We start from the raw sequence: 25,447 nt of genomic DNA, 5'->3' as shown, positions 1-25,447 counted from the left end.
ACCTTTACCATCAAAGGAGAGCCACAGTATAGCTGCCCACTGACTTCGGGGAATGCACTGCACAGTGCAGGCCCTCTCCAAAGCAGCCATCCATTTCTGGATATCATCCCCTTGCTTAAAGGGGGGCACTATTTTAGTCAGGTGTTTAGTATCTAAACCCTTCTCTCTATCTCTTGGGAGATTGCTGCCACCAGTGGGAGCTAGCCCACTCATCTGCTGCTCTCTAGCAAAAGCAAGCTTTTCTTTGGCCAGGGCAAGTTCTTCCCTTTCAATCCTCAGAGCAGCCTGTCTCATTCTAGCTTCATGCTCTATTCTCTGAGGGGAAGTCACTCTCCTCTGTGGAGAGTTTCTCCTCCTCTGGGAAGAGGCATTAGAGTGCAGAGATCTATTGGAGTCCCTAGAAAGAGATCTATCTCTCCTAACTCCAAGGTTAGGCCCACTTCGGGTTAGTTCTGGGGGTCCCCCAGATCCTAGCCCAAGTAAGTCTAAGTTGGCCCTGGTTAGCCTTCTGACTACCTCAAGACCTTTGTCTACCTCATCCCCAGAGAGTTCCTCCTGATCCTCCTCTCCCTCAACTGCTGTAGCAGTGTTGGGGAGGTCTGGATCCCCAGAGGTTCCCTCTAAGGCTGGCATGTTCTCATGTAACTGAGAAATCTTTCTGGCATCATATGTCTCTAAGAGACCTATCAGAAAGGGAATGGTGGGGTTAGACCCCTGCTTCAGTTTCCTGGAGGTACAGACTTGTCTCATCTCCTGGAAACTGAGAGCTGCATATCTTGAAGTGACATGTGGAGGGTCAACACTGACCAGGGGAGTCTCAGTAGATTCTCCCTGGGTAGACATGCTTTTCTAGTGAGGTGTAAGTGGTGCACTTACCTACACTATATGTTTGCCTACTGATCCCTTGCTAGAGTTGTAGTTTAGGGTGTGCTAGGCCCTAGGAGCTACAACAGCTGGTTCAGTAGAACTCAGAGTATTCTAAGCTAAGTTATATGTACCTTTAGTACTTATGTGATCTTTCACAAGATATTCTTAGGATATGTGTGGTAAAACAACAGCAAGCTCAAATCCCAACCGCTGCTCACCAATGTGAGAAGTTGGCCTGATGTGCAGTGTTCACTATTCTAGTGATCACTATATATCAGTCCAAACAACCCTTATTGATGATTGGTTGTAAGTCAACCTTATAGACCAGCTATCCTAGTAGCATGGATACGAGCAGTCTAAGGCTAAGACTCTAGAGGGCGTGTTAAGCCAGCTGTTTTACCATCACATTACCCCTTGAACACCCAGTGAAAGGATACCACACAAGTTGTTATGAAAATAAACAGTGTATTTATTTATAACAAGACTACCCTGGCTCTTTATGAGACAGGGAGCTAAGCACACAACAAAACTCTTATAAAAATACTTAAGTTAGCACAGTATACACAAATGCCCGAGGGGCACGAAAAACCATATACTCTGAAAGTGGAATGCGAAATTACTAGCAGGTAAGTACAGTACTAATAGGCTTTGGAATCGCTAGGACTTGACTATAGAATCGTTAGATTACTTCTAGGAGGCCCAGGGGACTCGGGTGCAGAGTGTGCACTCTCACGGGGGATGCGGGACAAAGTCTATGATAGCTAGTAAAGTTAAAGTTAGTGTTCACGGGCGAACCCGACCTGGTAGGGAGAAAACGACAGTGGATCCTGACCCTTGGATAGTGAGGCTATGCTGGGGCACCGAAATGCCGAAGTTACCTAGCCCAGGGGCTGCAGCTGCATAGGTCTCAAAAGACGTCGGGAATCCTCGTAGACGAACCAGGAGCCTGGAAGAAAGATGCTGGCAGGCGACCAGTGAAGAGAGTTCGAGTTGATCCAAGCCTGGATCTTGAAGATGGATGACACCTGAAAGCAGAGGGGACCAAGTTCGTGACTACTAGCCAGTAGTCAGGTGGCACCAGGAGGGCACCGGATGGTAGTCACCTCGGCTAGGTGAGTGGGCGACGCTGGGCTCTGCAGATCTCACGGACCAGGAGGCGTTGTCGGCGACCAGGATGGAGGGGCGAGCTGTCCCACGATGGATGAAGCTGTCGGCGTCGAAGAACCCAGGATTGGGTAACAAAGCCTTGGCTAATTTAAGCCCACGCGGTGGACTCAAAATGGTGTCTTGAGTGGACCAGGAGGGTCCGGGGTGCTCCTCTTCTGGAAGGGAGCAAGAGCCAGTCTGGAGCAACCAGACCAGCAGCGGTGATGTCGTCGGGCGTCGTTCAGAAGGCCACAAGCCAGCGGGCTAGTAGCCAAACAACGCGGTGAGCAGCAAAAAGCAGAAGGGCCCCACGCCGATTGTGGAGATGCTGGGGGGCTGCTCTTCGGTGCTGGAGCTGCTCAGGGTTGGGGCTTCTCGGACCCCAAAGCACTCGCCAGGAGATTACTCGGCGGGCTTGCTGTGAAGAAGTCGTGCAGTCTTGGCAATAGTCGGTCCCTTGAGGTCTCGTCGCACTCACGGTTCTCAGCTTGGCTGTAGAGGTGAGTAGAGGTCGGAGGTGCCAGGGAAGCCGGGTCTTGTCGAGCTGGGCAGTCGGATTCCGGAGGAAGGACTTGCAGCAGACCGCAGTGTTCTTAAGGTGGTGCCTGCGGATGCAGGGTGACTACTCCTTAGCCACAAGGGAGAATCTTGAAGAAGAAATCTTGATGTCCTTTCGTAGAAAGTCGTGTCTTGATTCCAAAGATGATCTGATCTGGAAGGGGGCCTGCTCCTACCTTTATCTGGGAAAAGGGGGCTGGCACGCGACTAAGTCCTGCCCTATGGGTGGGACCAGGAGGGGGGTGGTTACACCCACTTCCTTGGCGGGCTTTTCCCCAGCTCAGGGTCTGGAGTGTCCCTGGAACTGGTTCAAGCCGGCCTATGCATAGTGAGCACCGGGGTGCCACTTGCAGTCACCTTCCTCTGAAGCCCTGCCTACCTAGGATACACAAAATCCTGTCTGGGACGGTGCTGGCACCGCCCCTGGCAGGAAACCCTTTGTCCTTATCTCCTGCTCTGGGAGGACTCCCAGCAGCAGGAGGGCAGACTTGTGTCTCGGTGGCAGCATCGATTTTGTGGAGCTGAGGCTCTGTTTGACTTTAACCGGGGTTAGGGGTTACATACATGTCGTGTCCCTCTAGAAGGGTGGAATGCTAACCCCGTCGCCAGAATTGGCGAGGGGTTAGTATTCCAATTCGTATGACACCTTACTCGACATGTTTTGATAAAGCGATACCAGAGTTGGCATATAACCGCGATGATTATAATGCACTTAAGAGTATATGGTATGCGATATCATGGAAACGGCTAAGGGATGGATCCCGAAAGCCGCAGACAGGCTCAGCTCATGCCAGAGCACCATCTCACACGATTCCAAGCACTCTGCCTTCAGGATTGTTAAGGCCTGCCATAGGAGTGACTGATAGGAGATCTGTGTGTCCATTTTAGGGTTAGATATAGGTATACTATATCTAAAGCAAGGGGTGAGTACACCACCTTGCCCCAGCTGTCGTGCAGCCAGTTGTGTCAGTTTAGTTAGTCAGCCCAGGGGTGGCATAATACATGCTTCAGCCCCTGGGAGACTTCTGGGTACACCTCAGCCCTGGGTACAGGGACTTGGAGAGGGGCCAGTGCCAATTCAGTACCTGAGTACAATTTGGATAGAGAGAACAGCTAGGCTGTGGGTCTGATTAGCAGGCCCACAGCCAGGGAAAGTCGTAAACCAGTGCAGCAAAAAGCAAAAATCTGGGTGATCATAGGATTGCAGACCCTACTCTCCTACAATCTCGTTTTGGGTGTAAACCTCCTCTCCGTCTCTATCCTCTAGGGCCAGTATAGGGGAGCCTCTCTTTGCTGGGTTAGCCAGCCAAGCCAGTAGTGTTCCTGCCCTGTCCCCCTCCGCGTGTGTTCTCGCAGTATAGGTTTTGTAATCAAAACATCGCAATCTCTCAACCTCCGCTGCCACCTCTCCCTTCACCGCCATAACCTCCGTTTGAGTTTCAGGATGACCAGGCCTTGCTAGTTCCGCTCTGCGCAGTCTACCTTCGGCCCGGGCCACATCTTGCAGCAGCACTCTCCGCACCCCTGCATGTTTCCCAATGCAGATGCCCGTGATGACTACTTTAAGGCGTCCCATTCTATCACCCTTGTAGAGGCCGATCCAGCATTCTCATCAAAATGATGGGTAATCCCTTCGCTCACTACCCTCTGAAAGATCGGGTCTTCTAGCGACTCAGGCCGTAGTCTCCAAGTGGGGATGGCCGACACCCCTGTCCTCCAGTGCATAGTGAATAACAGTGGAGTATGATCCGAAATCATCCTCGTGAGATATTCGGTATGCACCATAGAGGGCACCACTAAGGGCGAACACAACACCGTGTCTCTAGACAGACATGCAGGTCATGTATTGCTGAGAAATAGGAGTAGTCCCGGTCGAGTGGGTGACGTGTTCGCCACACGTCTACCAGGTTCCACCTGCACTGCCAATCCAGCCTGCTTTTAGTCAATCTATGTACAGGGGAATCCGGTAATGGGGGGTGCGATCTATCCAGCGATGCATCTGCTATAGAGTTAAAATCCCCCCCATCACCACCGAGCCTGCAAGATAATGAGCTAACGAGCCAGACAATCGCTCCAAAAAGCGTGACTGTTTGACGTTAGGTGCGTAAACGCTGCAGATCGCTATGTCCCTACCAGGGAGTCTGCCCTCTATGGCCACAAACCTGCCTTCTGGGTCTATTGTCTGCTTTGTCACCTGGAAAGAAACCCCAGCCCTGATCTAAATCAGTGCCCCCCCTGCAAACGCTGAATATGAGGTGTTCAATATCTGCCCTCTCCACCTCCTCTGCAATGCTACCCCCTCCGCTTTGGTAAGCTGAGTCTCTTGGAGTAATGCTTTGTGGAACTAGATATGCATGTATTTTGTGGCGCCTTGTCATCGTATGGAGCCCCCTCACATTCCAGGTAATGCATCTTAAATCAGCTGTGTCCCCCATCGCTAACGTGTAATGTCTGCATCTCAAGCCAAACTCCAGAAACCGCACCGGTGATCCCCCAAACCCAACCCCCTTCCCAACAAAACAACATACCCACTCCCCAAGAATAGGGCCTAGAACCAAACAGCTAGTCCCCATCCAAACCATTGCAATAGCTAACACACGTCTAATCCCATCAGCGGCCGCTGAGGGCATACCTTATGGGCAACGAGGGGGACTTCGTGCCGACGGGCCGCCGCCCAACCTCTGTACATCATCCACCCCAAGTAAGCCCCATATAACTATAAAAAAAAAAAATCACACATCGCCACCCCTCCAATCACTACCGGACCCCCCCCTGAGCATTTTAGCAAATAGTGCGAATAGAACATATACCCTTTGAAGGACAATTATCCCGCCGCTCCCCACGACCCCTGCAATTATCAAGTTCTATCCCTGATCTGTGTCCTCTAGACTTCCCATCCCCTCCCAGCAGCATCTTTACCATCACCCCAGTTACTTCAACCTTCGTCCAATATACCATCAGCTGTCGCAGGCGTGACCTCCGGTAGTCGTACACTATCCGCTTCCGAGGCTTCCGTGTTGGATTGTTCCTTGTCCTTCTCCAAATCAGTACCTCCTGGGGATCGTGTCTCCTGCTCACCCGACATAGCTGATATCACCTCCAACACCCCTCGGCGCTCCACCTCCGCCTGCGACAACGAGGGTCTTCTCAATCCTCGCCGTCTCTGTCGAAGTCTCTGCGATTTCCGTTGTGGCAATCATTCTGAGAAGTTTTGCGACCCGTGCTCATGGCCATCTTTCCCTGCTCTGTAGGGCTCCAGCCAAGCACATGCACCTTCTGGAGTGTCATGGAAACATGTATTGCCATCTACTATGATTCTTAATCTGGCCGGAAATAACAGGGAGTACTGAAGTCCCTCTTCCCTCAGCTCTCTCTTAACGGCCAGGAAGGATGACCGGCGTCGCTGGGTTTCAAAGGTATAGTCCGGGAACAGATTGACTTTACTGTTCCCGACTTGATAGGGTGCATCCGTGCGTGCCTTCTGGAGTAACAGGTCTCTGTCCCGGAATTGCAGGAGTCGGGCTACCACCGGTCGCGGGGGTCGCCCCTGTGGAGGTGGCCTGGCTGGTACTCTGTGCGCTTGTTCTAGCGTTTAGAAAGAAGATAGGCCTCCCGGCGCCACTACTGATTTCAGCCAGGTCTCGAGGTCTTGTAGCATGTCCAGTCCCTCTGTTTTTTCGGGAAGACCCACTACCCGGATGTTGTTCCGTCGGTTCCTGCCTTCGGCATCTTCGGCCCGCTTCTCCAGCACCCGAATACGATCCAAAGCATTAGATACCGCGGTTTTCAGTTCCTTTTGCACCGGTTCGACGACCTGAATCGTTCCCTCCATTAGCTTTACTCTGTTCACCAATTTGGCATGGTCCGCTCGTAGTAGTCCCAAACCCGTGGCGACCTGTGCACCGAGAGCAGTGTGGGAGTCCGCTATTGCTGACAGGATTTCATCAAATTGGTGTTGCAGGTGGAGGCCCTGTGGCGCCCTAGGGCCATCCTGCTCCATCTGTCCAGGGGATTCGCTGTCTGACAGCGGCTGAGCTCCGTCTTTCTTCCCCTTTAATCTCCCCATGTTGAGGAAAGTCAGCAGCCGTTCAGTCAGGCCTTTCCAGTCATCCGCCCCAGGCACCACAGCCCCCGATCTCCGGTACAGATAGCTACTGACGTCGGGCACAGCTCCGCTTGTTCCCCTGTAGTAGCGGCGCTAGATCCCAGCAGGAGCCAGTGACAACCCCCTACGGGTTCATGTTGGCCTCAGTGGTTATCCAGTATTCAGGGTTGTTAGCGTCACGACTCCGTGGAGCGCACAGTCTAGCCCCTCCAGTTTAACAAGTAGGTCCAGCTGGAGAAGTCTATCTCAGAGTTCCCTAAGTCAGGGCCATCCACAAGAGAGCAGATTCCTAGGATCCCTGTCGGAGCAGCTGACAGCCCCCGCTCCGTACTTTCCGGACCTCTACTCAGCACCCCCGATCCAAGTTATCATGCCCTGTGGTCCAAAATCGTGATCGGGTTACGCCAAGTTTTCAACTTCCCCGCTCCAGACAATGCCTCTCTGCTAGGGGGGTAAACGAACCGCGGCGTTACAGCCCCAGATTCGCTAGTGCTCCCGACCCCCGGTCCCGTCTGTATTTCTCCACTGCATCTCAGACGTCAGCTCCTCGATGTCAGCCGCACTCGTTGCCAACGCTCCCCCCAGACCACCACAGTCGCTCACCCTCTTCTGCGCCCCAGCTCGCAGAGCGCGGCGGCCCCGGGACCCCACGCCCACCTACGTAGTTCACAGGCCCGGGCCCCCGACGCCCCACTCACCAGTGCTCTGTCGGGCCTCCTTCCAGCTCCCGATGCGTCTGTGATCTCCGCCTCGGTGCTGCAGCGATTGCTGTCTCCTCAGTGCCTTCTTCCACTTGGTGGCCCCGTATGCAAATGACCGCAGCAGCGCAGGTCGGGAATCGCCCTACGCCGCACCGCTGCTTTCTCCCTCAGATTGGGGAGTCCTCAGCCACCTTCATTATCAGTTTTGCCCCTCCGGCAGCTCCTCCGCAGTCCCTGGCTATCTCCTCCAGCTCAGTCTTCTGGGCCGAAGTTACAGTTTGGCCGCCACTTTGAGGCTGCGTTTCGTTCCTCACCGGCAACCAGGAGTACATCAAGGGGCCTCAAGGTCCTGCTCCGATCCGCTTTCCATGCCCACCCAGGGCGACGCGCCCGCTCCGTACCTCATGAGCGGCCGCCGCCCAGGCGATGCGATGACCCCGGCCCCTCCGGCGTCGTTCACCTTCCGGCAGCTCTCCTTACAGACGGCCGCAACCGCGCGGGCCAGGACCCACTCCGCTCCCCACCGCTGCCTCCTCCTTCAGAGCGGTGTCCTCCCACCGCTTCCTGCTCCAATTCCGCCCCCGACAGCTCCTCTCTGCAAAGCGGCGATCGCCGCAGGATCCGTCCCCGGAGCTATTGTAGTTATTCAGCCGCCATTTTGCATCCGCCTTCCGTCCTTTCACTGCCGGTCAGGAGAGCGGCGCAAAGCTTCCCAAATTTGCGCCGCCCAGTTCTCCGGGGGGTACCCAGGTAGGCGCGCTTTTCTCCCCAGTTCTCCGGTGGCATCAAGGGGTTCAGAGCCCCGGTTAATCATGATAACATCGGGGCTTACGGCGGAGCTCGTCTTCTATGCGGCTACCACCATCGGCTACAAAGCCACGCCCCCTTGGAACTTTTTTCCTATGATTAAATTTTTTTTTCCAAATTTTTTTTTTCCTTTTTGGCACAGTAATCTGCTTATAGTGGAATTATTCATAGAGAACAGAAGTCTTTGAACACTTCTAGAGACACTATGTAACATTGTCAACAACAATTGATTTATGTAACCTGACATGAAATGGTTTCAGCATTTTTCTTCTGTATTTACGAACCATTTCATCATGTGTATATACTAATGTTAGTTCAATTAGCATTGAAGACAACCTATGCTTGGAATGGAACATTGCTTTAATATTTACAGCACCATGGCATTTTTATACATAGCAAGTTTTAATTGCATTTTTAGCTGAAATGTTTTTTTTAGACATGTTTTAGCAAATCATGCGATGCTTGATTTTAGATATGTTTAGCATGTTCAGGATTTAGTAATGTCGTTCATACGAAACTGGAGTGGGTGTTGTGTGTCGATTTAGATACCGTATATAGATTTCCCGATTTATGCCCTTATATAGGTACAATTCCCATTGCCCTTATTTAGGCATAGAAATCCAGCCCTTATTTAGGCATTGCCCATGCTAACCAAATACAGGCATGGTCAACTACATCCGTCCATCCAAGTCACAACGAGTTCTTGGAAAACCACAATCTTAAGCCTGTAGGACTTCCCCTTGCTTGGATATTGATTTCTCCAAGTACACATTTAGGGGTCGATTAGGATCGCGGACGGACTTGCGTCCATCCGCGACCCCAGAGCAGGAGGGAACCTCCGCATGGCCTGCGGAGTTCCCTCCTGTGCAATTAGGATGTGACCGCAAGGGTTGCGGTCACATCCTCTATTTTTAACATTGCGGCGGGTGGAGCTTCAAGCTGCACCCGCCGCAATGTTAAAAATGCACGCATTGCATTTGCATGCAGTAAGAGGCAGGCACCGCGCGGTGCCTGCCGCTTTCTGCATGCAAATGCAGGGGGGTACCATAGGTACCCCCCATGTGCACCCCCCACCCCCCCTTCACCTAGGGGGCCCGCAACGGGCCCCCGCAGTGAAGTTCCGTATGTTTTTCCACGGCGGAAAACCCGCCGCGGAAAAGCATACTTTACAGGCCATCCTAATATGGTGGACGGTGTCTGACAGACACCATCACCATATTAGAGCTTTTCCGCCGCGGTTGTAAGCCAGCCGCGGCGGAAAAGCTGCGGACGGAAACCAGGACCCACCAGCCATCCTAATGTGGCGGTGGGTCTTTGGTCAGTCCGCTGAGGTTTTTCCGCATCCTCTGGGCCGGCGGTGCCTTCCGCCGGCCCCGAGGATGCGGAAAAACCGCGATCCTAATGACCCCCTTAATATCCATGAACATCTATTCCTTAGGGATTCATTCATGACGTTCCTGTGCCCGACTTTTACGTCAATACTGGGATTCCTAAGCACCTTCAAGTTATAAATATACCTTCACTTGCCATGACAAACCACGGTATGGCACAGCTCGGCTACATACTTGCACGACTCGGTTCGGCACAGCAAGTTCGGAAGGAGATCGAGTCCCCGCCTGACGCACTGACCAGACGCTGTCATCCTCCTCGCAGAGAATCCAGCTCCAGTGTTTCTGACTCCCCTTGCGGGGTTTTAGAGATTGAGACCCGAAAAGAGATTCTAACCTCTCTCATTATAAGTTATGGAGCAGACTAGAACCTAGAGAAACTTTTGGCAACTCTTGGCAATGCTAAAATATATCTAGCAATACTTTAGAAAACTGCACCTACTTCATACCTCGTACTACACTTAGGTTAGGTACATTGTGGTAGAACTATTTAGAAGCACCAGATGAGTATTCACATTTTAGCCTGTGTTATTTATGTATATATTCTTATGAATATATGTCATAGCTACAAACCATGCTATTGCAGTATTATTTTAACTTACTGCTAACGCTGTACGTATTATACTTCGCATTCTGCCTTACGATTGTAGTAGTTCATATCTCTTGCATGAGAAATAAGACTGTTAAATAAACCCTTTTTATTGAAACGCCCATCTCTCTATTTCTGTGCAACTCTGTAGAAACGAAGCATGCATGATTGACTTAGTGACTCTGTTATCTATGCTTTCCACGATTCTGAGACTGTTCCGATTTTAAGGGAAACAAAGTTTTCATGTTTATGCGGTTGTTAGAAACTAAACCCTTCTTGTTTATTCGAGAAGTTTCTAGTGACCTCTGCGTTAGCTGGCACACACAAGTAATTAAGTTTAATGTATTCGATAGAGACATACTGACCTCAGTCCTATGTCAAAACTATAGTGTATATTATTCCAATGCGCAGAGGCTATCAGGGATATAGGAACTACACTACACTTCTTGGTGGACCGAGGTGTAGGAGAGTAGGGTCTGCTTTCCTATGGTCACCCCATTTTTTTGCTTTTTGCTTCACTGGTTTTCAACTTAATGTGGCTGTGGGCCTGCTAATCAGACCCACAGACCCTGCTGTTCTCTCTCTAAATTTCACACCATGTACTTTAGGTACATAACCAATTGGGATTTGGGTCACTCTTATAAGTCCCTGTACAGTGTACTATAGGTACCCAGGGCATAGGTGCACCCAAGGCCTACCAGGGACTGCAGCATATCTTTTGCCACCCCTGGCTGGCCATCCAAACTGACACAACTGGCTGATCACTCAGCTGGGGCAAGGTCGTGTAATCACCCCTTGCTTAGATATAGTATTCCTATGTCTAACCTTATATCTGGACACATATGCACCTATAAGTCACTCCTATGGCAGGCCTTAACAATCCTTAAGGCAGAGTGCTTGGTTTTATGTGAGATGGTGCTCTAGCATGAGCTGAGCCTGTCTGCAGCTCTCGGAACAATGTCCTTATAGCTGTTCTAGGATATTGCGATACCATATACTCTTAAGTGCATTATGTACCTCGCGGTCAGATGCTAATTTTGGTTTGGATTTATCAAAACATGTTGTGTAAGGTGTCATACGCTTTGGAATACTACCCCCTCGCCAGTCCTGGCGACGGGGGTAGCATTCCACCCTTCTAGAGGGAGAAGACATGTTACTTCCATTAATCCCGGTTAAAGTTAACCAGAGCCTCAGCATCACAAAATGGATGCTGCTGCCACAGACACAAGTCTGACCTCCTGCTGCTGGGAGTCCTTCCAGCGCGGGAGGCTTGGACAATAGGTTTCCTGTCACAGGGAGGTGCTAGCACCACCCCAGACAGGCCCCGAGCACCAACGGCACCGAAGATCACCTCTCCACACTCACCGAGTGCTGCGTGGGGCCCTTTTGCATTTTCCTGCTCAATGCGTCTTTCCGGTCACTTGCCCGTTGGCTAGTGGCCTCTGCCACGACGAAACCTTGAATTTCCAATGGTGGTCTGGTTCCTCTAGACTGGCCCTTGCTCCCCTGAAAAGGAGAAGCCCATCAGACCTTGTTGGTCTGATCCAGAAGCCATCTTCGATTCCTGCGTGGGTCACATTTACCAAGGCCTGGTGACTCCAAATCAAGATCCGACACCGCCAACAGTGAGAGCCTTTGTGGGACAGTCTGTATCCAGCTCCTGGTCGTCGTCGACACCTCCTGGTCCACGTGGCTGCAGAGACAAGCTTCACGTCATCACCTGATTGCTTCCCAACATCGCCTGGTTCCTTCCTGGTTCCTTCCTGGTCACTGGCTAGTGACCCATACTCTGTCCCCTCTGCTTTCAAGTACTCTTCATCCTCGATCCACCCTTGGATCCAACCGGACTCTTCTCTCCTGGTCGACTGCAGCATCTTTTCTCCAAGGCTTCATAGAACTCCACGATGAAACCCGACACACTTTGACACCTATGCACCCGCTTCCTGTGGGTGAGGTAACGCGAGTACTGCGGTGCTCCTGTAAAGATTAACTCTCCTAGTGTCCTAGTTTCAAGTGGTTAGCTTCTAGTCCAGTCAGAAGACTCCTAAACCTTTAACTTTCTAACTTTACACACCCATTGACTTCTATGTGTGCACATGTGTGCATTTAGACACTGCACCCGCATCCCGTGGGCCTCCTGCTCCCTAACTACTGTTAGTCCAGTGTAGCGTCAGCGATTCCCAAGGCCCTAGGCCTTACCATTGTTCGTGACGTGGTTCTTATACCACTATTTTAGTATATGGTTTAGCGGGCCACCAGGGCCTATCCACATTTGTGCAACTTATTGTATGTTATATTAAGTTACTTGTTATGCGCTTGTGCCTCTGTTCTCATAAAGAGTTCAGAGGATTGATTTAGAAATAAACACATATATATTTTGAATATATAACCTGTGTGGTGTCCTTTCATTTGGTATTAAAGGGATTGCATATGGTAACACAGCTGGCTTCACATGCCCTCTTGAGTTTAGCCTAAGACTGCTTTTGTCCATGCTACCACTAGGATAGCTGGTCTATAAGGTTGACTTTACAGCCATCACCATAAGGGTTGTTTGGACTGGTGCAAGGTGCTCACTAGAATAGTGAACATCATATACCAGGCCAACTTCTCACACTAGGCACTTCCAGAAGTCCTCACAGAGTTCTTCATGTGAACCGCCCAAAGGCTTTTGTTGAAAGGGCTGACATGCTCATGGCAACTGAAGAGGGACAGGAGGACGAAAGTGATCCTTTCCCTGATCTCCTCTCTCATGACCCTGTTGATGGGTCAGTTGATGGAGTAGCTTTGGCAGGCAGCCTCACTGACTAGCAGCAAGCTGATTGCAGGCAAGTCCTTGATCAGTTTCCAAACCTGTTCTCTCTGACTCCAAGTCAAACCACCTGTTGTATCCATGAAGTGGACACAGGCGACAATCTGCCTGTCAAGAGTAAACTCTACAGATAACTTGGCCATGTCAGAGACTGCATCAGGACTGAGGTTCAGAAGATGATGGAGTTGGGGTTCATTAAACCTTTGGATAGCCCTGAAATGAAATGAAAAAGAAATTTATAAAAGCGGGATACAGTTACCCGAGGGTGTCAAGGCGCTAGATCATCAGGTGAAAAAAATGCCAAAAGGTCATTGCACAAAATCAAAGATTGAAGAGCCACAACTTTAACACTTTCCAGAAGTCCCTGGGGATAGTCCTGTTGTCCTTGTGACAAAACCTCACACCCAAGATAGTAAGAGAGAAATTGCGTTCTGTGCAAACCATAGAGATCTCAATGAAGTCACTAGGACTGACGCCCATCCAATTCCCTGGAGAGTTTGAATTTCCTACGCGCTTACCTGCACTGATTAATACAAAAGACCACATGGTGCTTTTTCTGAACCGCTTCGTCTTTCTTTACTGTAGATTTCGGACAGAGCGGATGGCAACTCAATTCTATAATAATACAAGGTAATTCAATTGCGCAACACTCTCTGGAACGTTGGCTCTTCTCAGTCGTGTTTATATGTTCGGAGCCAGAATTGTAATACGATATGGGTTTCTCCTTGTTTTAAATATTTCATGTTTTCTGTGTATGTCTCAAGGCCTGGCCAATTAATGTGGCTACATATAAACTTATTTGGGAGGGAAAAGTCAGTGATTCATCCTGCCAGAGTGAGTTTTCATAAATGTATAGTTTTTCCATGTCCTACTCCTTTATAAGATAATAGGGTGGCCACTGACAGCCTGTACATTCCCTTCCTGTCCTGTTACAGGTGCCGTCTTCCCTACCTTCTGGAACTTATGCCCCCATCTAACCCTCACTCATCCCTGTTCTGGGATATTTTTGGGTAATTCGGTTGGGCATTGTCCCCCCTCTTATTTTAATTTAATGATATGTTTTCTTATACTAAGGTTCTGTTTTGTCTTTAATTTTAGGTGAGCCACCTTCCCTTTCACTTCACTCCTGAGGAAGACCCCTTGTAAGGATTTAAGAAACCTACAGTATATTTGGGGTTGAAACAACGACATCTTTATTGCTCGCCAGCTTAATCAACAGTGATTCTGCACTGGGATACGATTTTAAAGCATGGCTACGCATAATTTAGATATTACTTTGATTCATGTGCAGGTCAGGGCCGAACTGGCCTTAGCGGGCACCGGGCGATCCCCCGGTGCGCTGCACAGGTGGGGGCCGGTTTTAGTCCCCCGGGGGCCGTTTTTGTTACAGGGCCGTTTTTGCAGCATCTGCCCTGTAACAAAATCGGACGAAAACAGGCCCTGGCAGAGGCACCCCCAGGGGGGTGCCGACCGAGCACTCTGCCAGGGCTGGTTGTGGTTCCCAGTCCGGCCCTGTTCATGTGGCTTGAGGTTGAGCCTTTGTTAGTTTCATGTCAAGAATTATGAGATTTGCACTTGACCTTTTCTTTATACCCTCTTACCTTCACTTCAATCATCACACCCTCCCTATATATACATTTTTTTCAAACTCCCCTCCTTTCCTTTCCATTTCGGGCACATATTCATATTAAGGTGTTGATATAATCCTATGTTCAGTGTGATTAAATAACATTGAACTTTAATTTACCAACGTGTGTGTTTTATGAGTTTTTCATGTCTTTATGGCTTATTGATGGTGAATAACTCTTTACTGGGACCAATCTCATAATGTACTCATCCAATTCCCAAAGCATATGAGCTGATTGATACTCTGGTTTCAGCCAAGTATCTCTGTACATTTGACTTGGCTGCTGGCTATTGGCAAATCAGACTCTCTGAGGATGCCAAGCCAAAAACACAATTTTCAACCCCTTGTGGGCATTATCAATTTATTGTGATGCTGTTTGGTTTGAAGAATGCACCTGCCACATCTCAGAAGTTGGTGAGCAGAGTTCTCACAGGTCCAGGAGCCTATAGTGCAGCATATCTATATGATATTGCTGTCTTTAGCTCCACCTTGGATAATCACCTGGTCCACCTCAAGAATGTTCTGGAGGTCCTGCAAAAGGTAGGCCTTACTATTAAGGCCACAAAGTGTCAGATAGGGTAGAACAAGGTTGTGTACTTGGGCCACCTTGTAGGAGAGCAAAATCCAGACTATCATGGACTGGGTTGCTCCCACTACCCAGACTCAGGTCAGAGATTTATTTCGCCTGATTGGGTACTACAAGAGCTTTGTTAAGGGACATGAGTTCATAGTGACTACTCTTAATTATCTCGCCTCCAAAAGAATGCCTAAGAAAGTTTAGGAGACGCTTAGCTGTCAGAAAGCATATGATGACCTGAAGCAGGCCACGTGCACTGCTTCCATTCTGCAAAGTCCTGATAACTCCAAAACCTTAATTGTCCAGACAGATACTTCTGAGATAGGGGAAGGTGTACTTCTATCACAACTTAACAGACATGGCCAGGACCAACCAGTGGGTTCAACGTGGGCACGACGAATCTGAGGAACCACTCACAGTTACGCACTTTTATACCCTAAGAACGGGGTTAGGACAACTCAGGGTCCTTCCTAGAGGAAGGGCTGGACAGAGGGGAGGATACTCCCAAGTCCTTTGTTCAGTTGTGTGCCAGAGAGGGATCCAAGGGCTCACAGAACTGGTTCTAACTAGAGTATGCAAGGAGGACATCAAATGTGCCCTTCAAATCAGTCTGATAGCGCTGGGAAGAGCCCCCATTCCAGCCCAATACACTAAGTCCTTTCTGGGGAGACTGACACCTCCCTATGACAGGAAACCTATTGTTCTACCTTCTCCCGCTCAAGCTTGGCTCATCAGCAGAGGACAGAACTGTGTCTGTGGTCGGCAGCAGCACTAGCTTGCTGTCAGACCCTGAAAGGCTGTAACCTGGAGTACAGGGGGTACCCGAATGGAGCCCCCCCCAGTACATGGGACCATACCCAATACTGGAATCAGTGTTGGGGTATGATTCCAACATGTTTATTACCAAAGATGACCGGGTTCGGTGCAGCCACTATATAGTTAGACATCTTGTAATGACTGCTGTCCACTGTATGTTTTAAAATGGCTGTCTGCACTTGCACAGCCTCGAGAATCTACTCTAGGGTTTGTATGGGTATTCTGATCATGCAGGGGCACCCTCACACTTGTAACCCAGCACCCTGCTTACAGGATTGAAAGACCCTTCTTAGGGGTGACTTATAGGTTTTAAGTGTAGTGACTTCAGATGTAAAGAAACTTATATCTGTCATAAATGGTGCTAGCACCAGCTTACACAGGCTGCAATGGCAGGCCTGTAGTCACAGTTTGAAGGTTCTCTCATGGTGGCATAATACATGCTGCAGACCATGGGAGAGTCCTTGTGTACCCATGGCCTGGGTACTTTAGTACCATATACTAGGGACTTACAAGGGTACACCAGTAGTCAATTGTGGAGGTACCAAAGTTCTTACCATAGCAAATTTAGGGAGGAATTACAGTTACTGGGGTCCTGATTAGCAGGATCCCTGCCAGACTAGTCATAAAAAATACTGACACCAGCAAAAAGTGGGGGTAACCATGGAAGCAGATCCTACTTTCCTACAATAAGGAATCTGTGGGAAGATATACTGTCCACAAGAAAAAGCATTACTACTAATAGAAAATATGTTCATTAGGTGTTTGTGCTATCCTGCTCTACTTATCTTGCCGCCATTACTTACAGCTTGTCCACCTTTCTCTTTTTGGAAGGGAACAGCTCGCTATCCTATTCAGTGTTTGTCAACATTAATGAAGATCCCATGATGAAGAATAAAAGGTTACTTGAAGTGGTGAAGGCTGACAAAGCCAATAAGCTTGCTTTTTATAAAACAACACCCCCTTTAAATAACGATTACGTCTGAGATAGGTATTGGGTGTTGTGATTATGGGGGTCATGACCAATGAGGGGTCAATTAATATATCAAAATGTCATCAGAGTTATTACCATCTGCCTGGTGTATACATTTGTAAACGATGCATAGTATTTAGTAGTGTGTGTCTGTGTGTAATAAACGTACTTTTCCTTCTTCAAAAAAGAACACTGACTATACAGTGATTTATTGAGTGTTGTTGCTGCTTGCCAGCGGATGATAATTACTAGCCCACACCACCTCCCTTGAGTAGGTTGTGGACTGGTCTGCATTGCTATCTGGAGTGATTAAAGTACTGGAAAAGGGTACTTGTTTCTCAGTAAGGAAACAATTGTTGACCTATTACTTGCGCCGGAATTCACGTGATGCACAACTAATAATCCAGTCTCTTACAGTATCCAAAATGTCAGTTCTGGTGAACAGTTTTGTAATTCTTTATCAGATCCCTGTCCTACTTAGTTAAGCTGGAATTTTCCTATTACCCCTGTGGCCAAAAGTGCCTTTATAATTGGAGACGTTAGTACATCTGCTGACTATGTAACCTAGAGTGTTTTACTTTCTAGAAACAATTTCGTGTTACAAACTGATACACACATTTACCCCTTTGAACTCTTATGAGCCCCACGAGCACGAGAAACACCTTTAAAAGAAAGCGGGTGTTTGCAGGGAACAAAAAAAAACATGCAAGTGACTTATTAGGAGTCTTAGGCGTTTAAGTATTCATTCTCTTGTTTCCTGTCAAGTCTCCCATGCTTTTATAATAGTTCTGAAAAGGAAAAATGTTCGGCAGACAGACCACCCTAAGTAGGGCAGACCTTACTTTGACTGATATCCCTGTATCAGATGGGCCACGAGTCAGAGGTTTCTGCTTGTGGACACCTGCCACTTATCCCACCTCTGAATGAGGCAGTTGAACCACAATTTTGGGTTACAAGGCACATGACACCAGGAGTCAAATAGTTGCAATACATATATTTAAATATACAAAATTTGCAGAGAAAAGCCAAATCTTGTGTAACTCATGTTACCAAAGCAAGTACCATTTGACTTCTCATTAGGAAAAAGTCATAGAAATGAAAACCACAATTTGAGAATTCATTTTTTTAAAGTTTTTTTTATTGAGGGTTAATTGTGTAGTAGGGTTCAAGCATAAGGTGTTAGATCATTATTGTTATCTCCCCATTGTAGTATCTGCTATTTTAATACAGTCGATGTTACATTTGCATAAATGTTTTATTATTTACAAAGGCTTTAGTTAATAGCTACGTATTTGTACTTGTATTCGTTCATGATCTTGCTTTTGTCTCATATTCCTTTACGCTTGAAAGTTCTGTCAGTCATAATGTGACTAAAATAGAAAGTAGATGTAAGTCCTTATGGATTGAGAAATGGCGCGCGTTTGACGCTACTCATACGTGGCCTGCTTTGTTGCCCGGCTTCTCTTACTCTATGCATATTGTGGATCCGTGCTTCCGCCTTGATTCCGTTAAGTACTAACTTGTTTCAGCTGGAATTTGTTCAGAGTTTTTGAGGGCACATTGTATGTGTAATGAACGCTGTGCTGCTGGTTATTTTGATGGTTTTACATGCTTGCTTATATTTTTAAAATTATAGCCAAGTTATTAATCAATTCATATTCTAGAATATTACATCAATATGTTCATAATTTGTAAAGATCAGGATGAATAAAGACAAAATGCTAAGTATTTAAGCATAATAACATTTTCCGCTTTGTATCCGTACAACTTATCATTTGATACTATATTCTGTTTTCATAGCTCAAACAACTTGAATTGAGAGAGCAGTTCAGAGAGAAAGCTCCTTTGTCGTATGATCATCCGGATCCATATAATGCATTGAATTCGGTAACTATATATTTAACCTCTAATAATTTAAATGAGAATTTTTCTTTGTTTTATCATTGTGCCTCATTTCAAGATATGAACCTAATTGCAAACTTTCAAAAATACTTTCAGTGAAACCTCATTGTAAAGTATGATATTAAGATTCCCTTCAGGATTTTCTTTGTAATTCAAATACGGTATATTTTCCCCAACAACGTACAGGTACCGGGAACGCATTTCAAATGATAGAATGTCACTTTTTAAATCCTTCTTTTAAATGAAATACGCTGATTAATGATTCTATGCATTGTCTATTTTTATATCCATTGGTGTATTGCATATCAGCAGTACGAATTACATTTAAAATTGCATCTTGATTTGATATCTGAAGGTAATGGTCAACTTTACCCCATATATTATATTCTTCTTGCTTCTTGAAGGGATGGATTTTTCCTTTATTTCATTGTCAAGGTGACTCTCTCTTGACAATACTCATTGCAGTGGGAAAAGTCCTAGTATTCCTGATTTACTGTGGTTTAAGATTTAGGTATCTCCTTCTAGTGAATGTTGTGGATTTTGTCAGAATATGTCTTTGAATCATTTTCAGAAAAAAAGTCTAGAGCAGCCTGTCTTGAAGGCACCGTCTAACTAAGGTGCTGGATGCAGATGCTATCTGAAAGAAACAGTTTAGTGTTAGATTCCTTACCTTAGAATATCCCCAGGCGTCAGACTGGATCCAGAAAGTTTTCGTCAGCAGAACCCCTGCGCATCGCTAGATGTCGTCTGCGGCTCCGCGTCCATCGCCGGCGTCGTGATCGCCGGGATGATGTCGTCGGAGTACTCAGACGCCGTCCTCGTGCGCTGACGTCAGTTCCTCTTTTTTCCACGCCAGCAAGCGCAGATCCGGGAAGAGCAGTACTCTTAGTCATTTTTTGATCATTTTTGATCACTTCTCGAGTCGAACTCCGACTCGCAGTGCCGGTAGGGATGCCTGGGTTTAAACCTTGTGAGGACTGTCACCGATTGATGTCAGTGACCGACCCCCACCGGCGGTGCCTTTACTGTCTCGGGGCCGACCACGATGACAAGTCGTGCCCCGACTGCCAGGCCTTGCCCTCGAAGGTTAGATGGGAGCGGTCCCGTAAGCGGCTCGAGCTCCGGCAGTCGGCTCCGCACCGCTCGAGGTCCCGGTCTAGGAGGAAGTCGAGGGACTGGTCGCGAAGCCGCAGTCATCGCCGCTCGATGAGTCACCACCACTCATCGGGCTCCAAGTCCTCAGGTAAGTCAGGCACTCAGACATTCATTAAACTCTTTTCGGTTCTCAAAATAAAAACCATAAAAGTTACATTTTATCATTATAAAAACAAAGCGGAAGAAATATACATGATCAGAGGAGTACAATTGGCCCGTAGATCAATCAGAAGTTTAAAGGAACGGTATACATCACATTATAATAAAATCCATTCTTAAAAATACACAGCATCCAGGTCAGTTATAAATCCAAACATTTCCTGTACCTTAAGGAGCATTTTAAAAAACCAACAGTAAGCAGAATATGTTCAGGCTTTAAAAGTTGCAAATAAAAAAGAGCTGGGCGAACCTGCGAAAAGTTTAGCTTTTTTAAAAGGGATTTTAAAAACAACCTCCGGGGGCTTCATAAAAATGACAAAAAAAAGACAAAGTGTAGCAGATCCTGTGGAGACACATTGTCGCAGCCACAGGGTGCTAACACCTGGCCTTTGTGGCTCCCCTTAGGTATTGCTAATAAAAGGTGGAAGTAATCCAGTCTAAACCTGACCAGCAGGAATCTTTCATGCATTGACAAAGGCCACATGAGACATGGCTCCATAGCGAGAGAAGTTCTAAGCATTAGATGTTTGCGGACACCATTTTTCAACAGTTCCTGCTCCTCACGTTTGATCTGCTTGCGTGTTGTGAAAGATTCCTTCACAAGGGCCACATCTGCCTTGGGAATGCGGTCAGGTGTTAAAAAGAGGTCCAAACGGCCCAGCTCACTAAAACACCCCTTTAGGTAATTAAGCCATGGTATTGCAGACATGTAGTCCAAGCTCAAGGACTCTTTCAATATTTTATGAGTAAGGACAAGATCTTTATTTAGCCAGGTTTTCAGCCAGAAAAGCAATGGGCGCAAACCCAGGGTGTCACTGATGTATGTAAGACCGGTTTCTTCATGAACGGAGAATTTCGCTGCCCCTTGCGGGACCCCCAGCAACTGTTTTAAAAAACTGTTTTCGGTCACCTGGATCCCTTCCACTCTGGTGTATCCCCACAGCTCGCTCCCATAAGTGGCTATGGATACACTCCTGGCTTGGTAGATTTTCAGCATTGCAGCCACGGGGCGGTTGCCCGTTTTCGCTGAGAAGCTGATAATTGCTGCGTTACACCTAGACACCTCCCCTCTCTTCTTCTTAATTAGGGCATCCCAGTTCAGACGATCATCCATTAGGACACCAAGGTAAGAAAAAGTGGGGGATATTGGTACTCTCACTCCGTTTACCATAAAGGGATAATGACGCTTTGGACGGGGCCCTACCTGCATTATATATGATTTTGCATTATTTATGGCCAGGTCTCTCTCTGCCATAAACCCTTGAAATGAATCAAGCAGGATTTGCAGGCTTCTGGGGGTACGCGCCAGGAGAACTGCATCGTCCGCGTATAGCAAGACGGGCAGTCCCCTGCATCCCACGTACGGGAAATCAGCCCCAGTTTCCTGCAGGGTCCGGTCCAGATCATTAATGTATACGTTAAAAAGAAAGGAGGCTAAGATACACCCCTGGCGTACCCCCCTTTCTGAATTAAAATCCCTTGTGACCCTTAGGTCTTGAGAGTACCTAATATTTGCCCTGGTGTCCCTGTGTAGATCCCTCAGAAAGTCCACCAAGTTAACTTCAACCCCCATGGCCTCCATGGACTGCCACAGCCTTACCCGATTAACACAAGCGAAGGCACAGGGCAGGTCCATGAAGGCCATGTAGATTGTTCCCTGCCGGGCAATGGTGTACTTTCCGAGGGTGAGGTAGAGATTGACACATTGTGCCTCAGTTGAGCATCCTGGGCGAATCCCAAACTGCACGTCGGATATGATCTTATTCTCTTCCGCCCAGGTGCTCAATCTGTTCAGCACTACTCCTCCCACAACTTTTTACCACGGAATCAATGAGGGAGATTGGTCTATAATTCGTGGATGTTCCCCAAGATTCCGGGCACCCAACCTTTGCGGCTGCGTTCATTACAGACACCAATACTGACGCCCATAGTGAGGGGTTAGATTTAAAAAGATCAGGAGGGACACCATCAGGGCCTAAAGCCTTCTCGCAGGTAAGGTTAGTGATACCGTCCTCCACTTTTTGTGCAGTAAATAAAATCTCGATCCTGTATTGTGGGCTTGGCTGCAGCTCGGGCTCAGGTGTTAAACTTTTAAAAATGGCGCTAAAACGGGCCACCCATTCCTCCTCTGTTATGTTTGTACCTAAGTCCGCAGGCTTATCTGTTAAAAAAGTGGACTATTAATAATGTTCCAGAATCTGGAACTGCTAGATAAGGTCAAAGGGTCTAGAATCTCTCGCCAGGTATCCTCCTTTAATTCCCCTGTTGCGGATACTTATCTGCTTTTTATATTTGGCACGTGTGGAGCGGATCAAGGCATTGTCCCTAGGAGTGGTTTTTAAAGCGGCCTTAAGTACTCTGGCGGCTTTAGTGCTTGAACGGTCAAACCATTTCGAGTTGCCAGTAATCTTGCTTTGACCTGGGACAGATAACAGGGTCCCTACTTTGGCAATTATTCCTTGAAAGGCATTCATTATGCCCGGGGCAGTAGAGTCTGGGTTCAGGCAGTAAAAGAATTCAGCCTTACAGGATTCTGGTAAATGTTTGTAGAAAAGAGATGGTGTTACCTGAGTCCATTTAAGGCATCGCCTACCACTGGTAGTCTTAAGAGTTCCCACCACTTGTACAGACTCCTTCCTTTTTAATAAGTTCTCACCTAATCTAACACATACGGGGTTTTGGTCACTAAAAGAGCTTTCCATGATTGTATAACCCAATACGTGGATATGGAAGTTTGTAGAAGTTAGGATGTGGTCTATAAAGGATCCACCAATACGCCCTTTAAAGGTCGGTATGTTTTGTGTGCTCAAACAGGGTAACAAGCTCATAGTTAAGAAAAGATCAAATTCATTGAGCATATCGTTTAGGGCATCCCCTTGTGTGGAGTGCTCAAAGTGTAGCCCCTTAAACCTCGGGCAGCCCAGTTCACACAATTTGGAAAGTCCTGGGTCACCACATGGATGGACATTAACGTCCCCCACAATCATTATGCTATTTCTTTGGGGACCATAGTGCCACTTAATGAATTTTTCCAGCTCAGCTATCTTGCAGCCCTCTTCTCTATTAACCGCATTATAAAAATTGATCAGGCATAGGCTGAGATTTCCTTGTTCAATAACGATGGCCTGTAGGTCTCTATTTGTAGAGGAGATGGACTTAATCCTACAATTCAGAGACAGTGAGGTAAAGATGACCAAGCCACCCGTTGCTCTCTCTCTAGCTGCAGGGATTGCAGGAACAAAGAAGGCTTTATACCCCTCTAAGAAGAGATTACACTCAACCAGCCAAGTCTCCTGGAGGCATATAACGGAAAAATTACTTATAAACTGAACCCAAACTGGGTCTGAAAATTTGTCGGCAAATCCAGCTATTTTCCACGATAGTACATTAAAATTATGGATCTTACAAGGGGCTACTAAGGTATCTATATTTATGTCCTGGAGTGATGTAGTCCTAAAAATTCATTCCTGGCAGTTCACAGGCTGTTGCCCCTTTAACCAATGCGGAATCTGTTGGTGTTACACTAATTGGTTCCGCTAATACTGTGAACAGGGACTCAGTACCCGACAGAGCTGTAGAAGTGTTTACAAATGGCTGGGTTAACTGGACTGGTTGGGCCATGCTCTTACATAGTCAGTCACAATTGTGTAATCCTGATAGGGCGTCGAATCTATTCTGTCCCTGGGAAAAAACACACCAAGAGTTAGCCCTATCTCTCCAGTGGCTGGGTTTGCTCGGCCCAGCCTGTACCGCTAAGTTAGAGGACCCAAATTGATTTTCGCTGTTCTGGTAATACTCCCTGCTCTTCTCTACCCTATAAAAATATCCAAGGGGTAGTACCTGTATTCCTTGATCGTTATATAAAGGGCCAGTCGTGGCCTCCCCAAGGATTCTCTTGGCATAAGCAGGATTGCTGAAGTTCACCACTATGCAGTCCCCCCTACCCAGTTTCCTGGAGCCTCCTACCCAGGCAAATCGTTCAACCATGATGATGTTATGAGCAATGTTAGGACCCACAGATGTTTTCCGATTCAGCCAATGCATTACTTTGTTTATTAGCTGGTCATGTTCTTCTATTGCCCCATTCATGAGTGGTGGGACGTTTCCCAGGATTACCACCAGTGGGGTCGATTGGGGGGGGCAGGTCAATGGTGAGGTACTGGGTTTTTAAGAACCGGTACAGAACCGGTAACCCAGCGGTGTCAGGGCATCAACACCCAGAGACCTCGGGTTCTCCTGAGTCAGACCTACAGAAACTCAGAGTCTTCTAGGTGAAGTCAAAGATTAGTTTATTGGCTGCAACCAAGGTAACAGGGTCCTAGAAGTACAATACGGGTATGTTCTCAAGAGACTGCACATTTTCACAAAGTCAGGCTTCTCTCTTTATACCTGATTTTCAGCCTTGGGCAAAACATTCCTTGAATTCGTGGTATTTCATTTATAGTTACTGGTTTACAAAAGAAAAGCAGAGTCATGATGACATGTACATATTTCATGTCGTGCTGCCCATAACAAATCATCCGGCAAGGCCCAACATTTCATCAGATATCGCTGGACCCCCAATAAAAACGGTCACCTCCCCATCATAAAGCAAGTAAAGAAAAGGAGTGGAGAAAAGATGTGAGCGAGATATGGCAGGTGTTCGTGCTCAAATGGTTTTATGGCTGGTTGAGCCTAGATGCTATCTTGCTCGGCCACTGGGAGGGAACTGCCGTAACGAGTTCGGCCTGGGGCAATGGTTCTAACTTGTACTGGGGTCAGGGAGAAGTCGATTAAGGAGTATGTGTCCTTGTGGAATCAAATTCAACTGGATTAAGGCCTATGTAAAGGGCAACATGTAGCTAAGGGTTTAGAATGTAAATGACGATTTCGAGGTGAAATCGTCACTCGAATACGCCGAAAATACATGTACTTGATGTACTCATCATTCTCGGTCTTTTGATACCAAATTCGTCCTATTTCGACGAAGTTTTTATTCTCGAGTCCAGTACTATTATATGAATCCAGATTTTCAGAACCACAGACCCTCCTTTTGCCCTTACATAGGCAATTAATCTATCCTCATGCTAATCTGAGTCCAGATCTATATTCCTAAAGTCATTGAGATGTTGCTGCAACATCATTCTAGTGCTGAGTTCATTTCTTGACACAGGCTTCCTTACACATGATGTAGCACAGAGGCCACATATTGCAGGAGCACACTGTATGCATAGACAGAACAGGAAAAGAATGGCTAAGACCATCCCAATGACCATCAGAATTTTCCATCCC

At 47.4% G+C, this 25,447-nt stretch overlaps 1 protein-coding gene across 3 annotated transcripts in view; it reads left to right on the top strand.

Annotated features, from left to right (window-relative positions):
• DNAH17 (dynein axonemal heavy chain 17) overlaps positions 1 to 25,447 on the top strand; it is a 12,633,448-nt gene that overhangs the window by 3,636,575 nt on the left and 8,971,426 nt on the right. For all 3 annotated transcript variants that reach the window (XM_078653923.1, XM_078653924.1, XM_078653922.1), the window contains exon 24: positions 18,761 to 18,847. In XM_078653923.1, the coding sequence (XP_078510049.1) occupies positions 18,761 to 18,847 (87 nt within the window). The remainder of the gene's footprint in view (positions 1 to 18,760; positions 18,848 to 25,447) is intronic.

The sequence above is a fragment of the Lissotriton helveticus genome, chromosome 7, assembly GCF_964261635.1.
Source record: "Lissotriton helveticus chromosome 7, aLisHel1.1, whole genome shotgun sequence".
Taxonomy (NCBI): Eukaryota; Metazoa; Chordata; class Amphibia; order Caudata; family Salamandridae; genus Lissotriton; species Lissotriton helveticus.
The sequence above is the reverse complement of the archived record's forward strand: the minus strand, read 5'-3'. Positions and strand labels throughout refer to the sequence as shown.